The sequence below is a fragment of the Drosophila eugracilis genome, unplaced genomic scaffold (genome assembly GCF_018153835.1).
Source record: "Drosophila eugracilis isolate 14026-0451.02 unplaced genomic scaffold, ASM1815383v1 contig_394, whole genome shotgun sequence".
NCBI lineage: Eukaryota > Metazoa > Arthropoda > Insecta > Diptera > Drosophilidae > Drosophila > Drosophila eugracilis.
In genome coordinates this window covers 728778-737357 of record NW_024573254.1, presented here as the reverse complement: position 1 = coordinate 737357, position 8580 = coordinate 728778, and the positions used below count along the sequence as shown (strand labels likewise).

The following is an 8580-nucleotide window of genomic DNA, read 5'->3' as shown; positions in this document are numbered from 1 at the left end:
CTCCGACACGACGGTTGCAGCAAAATGTTTTAACATTTTTTCTTGTTCTTCTTTTTTTTTTTTTTTTTTTAAAACTATGTAACTCAATTATTGCATTGTGTTTGTGTGTGTGTGAGTGTATGAGTGTGTGCGATTTATAGTTAGTTTAGTTTAGGACTAATATTAGGTATGTGTTTATCAATTATTTTTATATATATATATATATATAATAATAATATAAAAAAGTAAACATTTAGCGCGTTTTTTCTCATTTTTTAGTTTGCTACAAAAATTTGCTCGTCTCGCTCTCCTCATACTTCTTTCAACTAACATTAGGTGTACAAAAAAATTGGAAGATATATAGTTTATATCAAATTGTGGCTAGCGTAAAAATACAATCAGTATTCCAGTATTTCAGTATCGCTCTTCGATCCATCGTTATCTTAGATATATATGTATATATATTTATAAATTGATGCGTGTTTTGTTTTTTTTTTTTGTTTTTCGTTCTGTTTGGCGAGATTGCTGCATTCCCATTCGATATAGATCGGTGTAGAGTATACATCTATATATATATATATATCCAGTAGTATCCAGTGTAGTACACACACACACACACACGTATATATATATATATCCATAATATCAAGCGTTGATCCTCCTCTGCGCCCCTCCTCTCACTTTGTCCCTTAAGTAAATAATTATGTAGTTGCCACATGATGGTTGGGTTGGGTTCCATTCGGTGTTGAGTTGATTTGAGTTTTGAGTTGAGTTGGTTTTTTGGACTGTTTTGGGATGGGGGCTGGCTGGAGGTTTGGGTTTCTGGAATGGGCTTACATGCCCGACTCTGCAATGCCCTCGTCATCTGAAACATATATAAAATGTTATAGTTTCGAATTGAATTGCTTAAAAGCTAAGCACATGCAGGGTTAGAAAATAAAACAAAAATCAAAATATACAGGTAAACATGCAAGTAAACTCAAACATGCAAAATACAAAACATCTAAGAGAGATATGGCCCAGTGCATTTCAGTTAACAGTCTTTGGCTCTTTCTTTTCAAAAAAAAAGTTTGAAAACCCTGAAATGCATCCTGACCATATCTCGAGGGGGATTTGTGAAAGTGTCTACAAACCCATAAACGGATTGGCATAGATAATGCCGCCGCCAGCTTCGGAACCAACACCATTGCCCAATACACCACCACCGTTAACACTGATTCCACCGCCGGTTCCTCCTCCTCCTCCTCCTGTACCGCTGACCACCAATCCTCCAACTCCTCCGCCACTGGATAATCTGGAAGCCTTGCTTAGCTTTGTGGTGGCATAGTCACTATCGCCCACCAATGTGGCAATGTCATCGTCATCACCATTTCGTGTATTGCAACTACTGCCCAGCAGCTGATCATAACAGCTAACATCCGTACTGATCACATCCACTTCGATGTCATCGTCATCCTTCTCCAGGCTATTTCGATTGCTGCCACCCAGAGAGGAGTGCAGGGCATGTGAATCCTCATAGCTACCACCGCCACTATCATCGTTGGCATTATTTGACTTGGTGTCGATGTGAGTCTCGAACTCATCATTCATATACAGCTCCTCATCCTCGTCCTCTTCCTCCTCCTCTTCGAGATCCTCATCCATTTCATGAGCCACCAATTCACCATCTTCGCCCACCTCCACACCCAGTTCCACTTCCAACAGTGAACGACGCCGCGTAAAGACCTCATCATCTTGATGATTGGTTTGCTGATGGTTTTGTGGCAATATCATGACATCTTCTTCGGCGAAACTTAGCCGGACATTGGCACGACTGGCACGATTACTTCCCGTACCGGAACCGGAATTTGAATTGGAATTGGAACCTGCAGCACCATTCGATGATGATCCATTGGATCCATTGATGTACTCATGACTGAGACTGTTCTTGATATCACAGGACGACGAGCTGAATGTGATCAGCTGAGATTTGCGTCTATGCTGGAGCGTATTATAGCCATTAACGGCGGATATGGTGGTCATGGTGTGGCCTCCCTGGATGGGCTGCTGTTGCTGTTGCTGTTGCGATTCAAATTCAAGGACATCGATGTTGCCGCCTTTACTGTCCTTGCAGATCATCGAGCTGGGCTTGTTGTCAACCAGAACGATAACCACCGAATTGTTGTTATCACTCTGATTGACAACCGAATGTCATCTGTCCGGTGCATCCACATTGTTATTGCCACCTCCTCCTCCACCACCACCGAAAGAACTCATCGATGTGGTGGGCGGCATGTGAGTATGATGGCCAGTAAAGCTACTGGTTAGCGGCTGTTGATCATCATGGTGTATCGCCGCATTCTCATCATCAATGGCCTCTGCCTCTTCCTGTTGGAGGTCATGATGCGATAGATGACCCTCAATGGTGGCCACCACATCACCATTCTCGTCCAGCTGCACTTGTTGGCCTGCGTGTGTTTGCATTTCGATTTTGTTGTTGTTGTTGTTGTTTTTTTTTTGGGAGGTAAATGAAGGAAAATGATTTAGCTCATAGTTAGTCACCCATCACCAGTATGAAAATCGAAACATAAAGCTTAAGACTAGTAAAAAATGAACTTAAAAAAAAACCAGCTTGCTGCAAGTCCCACAATGTCCTAGGGCTCATTGTCTAATTATTTTTTTTTTCTTCTTTTTTTTTCTTTTCTTTTTCTTTTTTGTTAGTCAGTGTGCGAGCGAACGTTTTGTTGGCTGAAGGGAAAAGTGGGCGGCTAATTCTGACCCAAAGACCTACCTTCATAGCCCTCGTTGTCGTGCATCTCGCGGGCTGGTCCCACGATGTTCTCCTTGCCCTCAAGCACCGCCAACAGGCACTGGTGGATGCAGATGTACTGCTGCTCCGTCTGCACCATCCAAACGCGCTCTGAAAGGTGGGAAAATGTAAAAGGATTAATGAGGGAAAAATGAAAAACTGAGTGTAAACGATACAGCGGTAGGCTTCTATCTGTGAAAATCTATCTTCCAGATAGCATTTACATCTTGAAAAGGATAAACCCCCCTCCGCTGTATCGTTTACAATACCTCCTCTTCATGTAAAAACATTCACCCTTGCGCATGGCATAGACTATGCCAAATATATCCACATAGTCCGACGTGTTGATCTGCTGCAGGATGCGATCCAGGGTGATGAAGGTACCCGACCTTCCCACTCCGGCGCTGCAGTGAACCACAATGGGTCGCTGTTCGGCACCGATACGATCCCGGAAGGCGCGCACAAAACGCACCAGAGTCTGTGGCGGATTTGGGACTCCAAAGTCCGGCCAGGTGGTGAAATGGAAGTGCCGCAGGATACGCTGTTCGCTGCCCTAAAAGTTGAATATAGTTGGTAAGTAAGAAATTATCTCAAAAAAGAGAACTTACCCTGCACAGCATAAACTCGGTCATCACCCAGTCAGCATAATGGCTATCATTGAGAATCTGCACCTTGATGTCTCCATAGAAAACGGGCACAGTATCATTTGGCCAGTATTGGTCGCACTTTTCCCGTCCCTTCTCAAAGCACCGGGTCAACATGACAATAGCCCTCGAGTTGCTCTCCCAGCACATCCGCCAGAAATCATCGCGAGTCGAGTGCAACGGTCCCTGGGTCACAATGAACTCCCGCGGCGAGTTGTGTCCCGGCACATAATTGGCATTAATATAATCACTACCCTCATCATCGTCCACCGGCTGGAGCTTGAAACGCGAATGATCATAGGGCAGTATATTAGTAAACCTATTCTTAGGTCTATTGCATGGCAAATCCGCAAAAGTACAAGGCTGATCACGGCCCACATGCTTCAGTTCTTCAAACTCTTCGCTGAAACGGAAATCCGAATCAGCGGACATGAGACGATAGTGTTCCGCAAAGTTCTTAATCAAAATCGGACGATTCTGTTCGATCACACTATCCGGCAGTGACATATTATCATTGGCCCGCGAATCCTTTGTAGTCTTACGGCAATTATTACGTCGTCGCTTGTAGAACAATAGGGTAACCAGAAGCACCAGGATGATCGTTAGGGGCACCGTTATGGCCACAATCAGTGAGGTGTTGTCTTGATCTGTGAATGGGAAGTTAAAGGTTTTAATAACTAGTTTGAAACTAAAGAGATTTAAGTACTCTTATGGTATAAAATAACTTAAAAAGAAAGAAAAGAATTATGTAAAGAAGAAGCTTTGATCATTGGCTTACCCGGTGAGCTGAGCATTTCTATATATCCATCGGAAAAATAGAAAATGCAAGGCCAGACATGAATAGTGGATAGTAAAGAGTTTTACTTTTAGGTTATTTATCAAACTTAATATTAAGATAGCTTAAAAGTTTATAGAAGAAGTCATGTTTATGACAAACATAGACATAGCGATCCATAACTTTATCACAAAACTTTATAATCCCTACTTAGTAACCAACTTAACACTAAACTCCCCCACTTACCCGTCTGAATAGGAAAACTATAAGCTGTATCCGTAAACTTATCCGCTCCGGTGAACGCTCGCACTTTGACCCGGTAAGTGGTACCCGATTTCAGTGGTCCGTTGCAGTAGCCAATTTTATGATTGTCACAGTTCTCCGTGCCAATGGTAAAATCCTCCACAGATTGATTCTCAAAGGGATAGTAGGGATCGATGGCCTGGTAGGGTAACCAAACGCTATACGACTGTACATCCAACCAGCTGGGCATCTCCAGGCCAGAGGCATTCTTGGCGTCATCTTCGGCCACTATGATAGTGTACATGCGAACCTGACCATTCTGATCGGAGAAATAGTTCTTACGGAATCGAATCTGAATGGTCGATGAGCTGCGATAGACCTCGGTGGGCACTACTTGAGTGGCAGGACGTGGTGGCGCCAATATAGGCATAGTTTGTCGATACTCTCGCTCTGGTCCAAAGCCAATGGCTGTCTTGGCCTGAATCTTAAATACATATGTCTCTCCGGGTTTTAGATTCTTAATCACACCAAAAGCCTCCTCCGATTCAAAGTCCTGCATGCCGGCATCCGTAAGATTATTGATATTCGTATAGGCTATCGAGAATTGACGAATCACGCCGTTAGCCTCACTTGATGGCAGCGACCACTCGAAATTGATCTCACTGGGCTGGACATCAGTGGGATGGAAACGTTCTACGCGTCCTGGTACCGCTTCATTTGTCGTAAAGCTAGCTGATAGAGGGGAACTACTTCTAAGAACTGAAGATTCAGTTCCGGAACGTACAACCACTGTGAATGTATAGTTCCTATGGGGTCGCAGGTCACTAATGGTGATCTCATTCCTAATGGTCATGTTCTGGGCCAACAGGTTATCAGCCGTAAGGTAGGCTATATCGAAGTCATTATACTCGCCCTTCGGAAGATCCCATCGCAGTGAGATCTCCGTATCCGTAATATTGGTGGCATGCAATTGGGTTATGGGTTCCGGATACAAACGATCCTGTCGCTGTATTGGCAAACTGGCCACTCCACCGCTCACTGTCCACACGGTGATGTTGTACAATCGCCCGGGCACTAGACCCGTAAACGTCACCTTGCGATCCGTATCATTGGCCAGTTTTTCCTTATCACGGATCTCAGCATCACCCAATGAGAATCGATAGATATCAAACTTGGAAGAGGACTGCGGTGTTGGTGTATAGCTCAGGGTGATGGTGTCCCTTTCGTCTTCCTTCTCGCCATTGGCCACCACAACGTCGGACTGTATCAGCGGCATGGTGCGTGGATAAAGACTAGTAATGCCCGAAAGGATTCCATAGGATGTCGTCTGGATATCAAACTTATACTGGACGCCAGGCATCAGTTCCCCAATCAGGACACGCACGGTGGACAAATCGTCGGCTATTTTTATGGGAAGATTTGAAGAAGCAGAAGGGGAAGGGTTAAAGTAGAACAGAACAGGAGAAGCTTCAGAGGGTGGCAGGTGAAGTTGAGAAGTAAAAGGGAAGGTAACAGGTTTCCAAAAAAGAAGAGTTAAGGGAAAGGTATTATGAAAGTTGAAGTGAAAACAGATGGAAAATCCATCGAAATAAAGAGTTTTATCGGAAAAATTCTATAATTTAGGCTAAAGGAAAATCCTTTACGAAAAAAGTTAAAATCCAAAAGGAGAGAATAGAAAAAAAATCGAAGGTAAAAGTTTATCTAGAATCTATTTAAGGAACAGCAGAGAAATTCCAATAGAAAGAATCCGAAACTGTTTTACAGCAAAGATTCCCAAAAAAGAGTTTGAGAATTATAAGAAATTCAGCAAAATGAGCACAAAAGAAAGTTTTTAAAAAAGGATAAAAAAGAAGCACATCAGACAGAAGGATATAAGTGTAATTCCGGTTTATATTCAGGATTCGAGAAGGCTCCACCAATCGCTCGAACGCCAACTCACCCGACTTGTTCTCGGATACGTTCTTGGTCTGGACACGTCCGGGATTATCGCTGGGCCACCATTTCAATATATAAGACTCCACCCTGCCCTCCGGCTTGGGCCATTCCAAAGTGATATTACGTGAGTCCACTAACTGGATGATATTCGATACTGGATTCGGTGGCACTGTAGTGTTGACTTCCTGGGGTACAGGACTCTCGACACCAAAGCTAACCGTGTTCACCTGTATGGTGTACTTTTCACCCTTGGTCATATCGGTGATATCCGCCTCCGTGGAACGAACGCTGGGCAGGCGAACCCATTGCTGTTCACTGTCCGTTCGATAGCGTATCGAGTATTCCGTAAACTCACCACTTTCCGGCGGAGACCAATGAACCAAAACGGAATTGCTGCGCACCGTTTCGATGGTCATGTTACGTGGAGGATTGGGATCTAAAAACAGAGAGAGATTTTCCATTAGTTTTTCCTTTTTAAATATATAAAAAATTAACATTTTTAAACTTACAAACTGCTTGGAAATAGGCATGAGGTTCGCTTCTCAAATCATGACTAACTGCAAAGACTTTGAGTTCATATCCAGCTCCTGGCTGCAGGTTCTTGATCACCAGCCGGGATTCCTTAGTTTTCTGGGTACGCAAATCACTGGTTCCATTCCTCGAGTACAACACCTCGTACTGCTCCTGCTTGGAGTTGACATCACTCTTCCAGCTGATGTTCAGACCCATTCGGATGCTCTTTAAATCCTCAATAATAGGCGACGAGGGTCGGGTCACCACGAATATGCTAGTTTCGTTCGATTCCATCTTCTTGGACACCGCCTGTACGGATAGGGAGTAATTACGTCCTGGCAGAAGGCTCTCCAGAGTAAACCTAGTCCGATCTGTGGTTAGTGTGCTAGTGTCTCCATTGAAAGTTTCCAATTCGTGGTATCTAAAGGGAAGAAAGGAGATGGATTTAGTTATATGAAACAAAGCTTAACCCCCGGTTAGCCTAGTTAACTGGAGATTAAGAAATATACTCACACAATGCGATACTCATCCTGCGTGCTGGCCGGATCTGCTTCCCAAGTAATAACCATGGTGTTGGTCTTATCATCGTTGATGCTTCTCAGATTACGAACGGGCAGGGGTCGCAGGGTGACATCTCCAGTGGCTGGCCATGAAGTAACCTTACCAGATACCGTCTTCACGATCACATTGAACGTCTTTCCCGGTTCGGCAATATCACGAAAATCAAAGAAGGCCACCGGTTCATTGCTACGCGGCACAGTGGACTGACGGCGTGTGGTGGCCACCGAAACCTGATACTTGTCAAATTCGGAGACACCCTTGGGCGCCTCCCATAACACCCGGAACGAATTCGAGGTAATGAAGTCCCGGTCGAAGGTCACGTTCAATGGACGCAATGGCACTGTACGATATTGTGCCGTCGTTGGCAATGAGATCTCATCCTCGGACATCGTCTGCACGGATATATTGTAGGCCCTTCCGGGCACCAAACCCTTGAAAGCAGCCTGTGCCGGCCCAGGCGGTTCACCCTCTTTTTCCACATAAAGTACACTATCGTTGGCATCCGGCGGCTCGATGGATACCTTGTAGTGCGTATAAATGCCTGCCGGATATGGCGGCTGCCAGAGGACCAGCAGTGTCGTCTCATTACGGAACCAGACGATGAATTTCCCCGGAGTGTTGGGCTCTGTGGATTTGCGGACGATGTGATGAATATATTGCGGGCGGTCGAGGGGAGTGGTGTGTTGGGTCAGCAGCAGACAAAACAGAGAAGTGACTTTGCGTTAGTTTGCGGTCGCCATTGGAGTTTTTAGTTATAGTTTTTTTTTTAGGGCGGGGTTAGGGTTTGGGGTTACGGTGTTATGGGAGTCGTCTAATGCTGCAGGCAGAGTGTGTGTGTGCTAGTTTGTTATTGTTTAGGCACAGTGGTTGTTGGCTAAGTAAGTTCCAGTTACGAATATAAGTTAATAGTAAGGGTTTTAGGTTAATTTCTACTTTTAGAGTTAAAGTATTTCTGAAGATAATGTTTTTAATAGCATTTAAAATGTTAAATAACAGAAAAATCAGTAATAAATAACATAAAAATGTTACATTTTAAAGACAAAACTAAGGGGAAAACTCGTAGAGTAAAAGGGTAGATTAGATTCGTTCAAAAGTATGTAACAGGTAGAAGGAAGCGTTTCCAACTCTATAAAATATATACA

General features: G+C 44.0%; 1 protein-coding gene across 4 annotated transcripts in view; it reads right to left on the bottom strand.

Moving 5' to 3' along the window:
- Nucleotides 1–231: 231 nt before the first annotated feature.
- The window catches only part of LOC108109942 (tyrosine-protein phosphatase 10D), a 47478-nt gene continuing 39129 nt past the window's right edge, over nt 232–8580 (bottom strand). The window contains exons 5-13 of one of the 4 annotated variants that reach the window (XM_017218746.2): nt 7391–8063; nt 6874–7298; nt 6369–6800; nt 4433–5830; nt 4190–4207; nt 3376–4058; nt 3062–3320; nt 2750–2878; nt 232–844 (exon numbers count right to left, since the gene is read on the bottom strand). In XM_017218746.2, the coding sequence (XP_017074235.1) occupies nt 813–844; nt 2750–2878; nt 3062–3320; nt 3376–4058; nt 4190–4207; nt 4433–5830; nt 6369–6800; nt 6874–7298; nt 7391–8063 (4049 nt within the window). In that variant the 3' untranslated portion in view covers nt 232–812. Of the gene's footprint in view, nt 845–2051; nt 2427–2749; nt 2879–3061; nt 3321–3375; nt 4059–4189; nt 4208–4432; nt 5831–6368; nt 6801–6873; nt 7299–7390; nt 8064–8580 lie in introns of those variants that run through there. The other 3 variants (XM_017218744.2, XM_017218747.2, XM_017218745.2) reach the window with 3 other exon arrangements.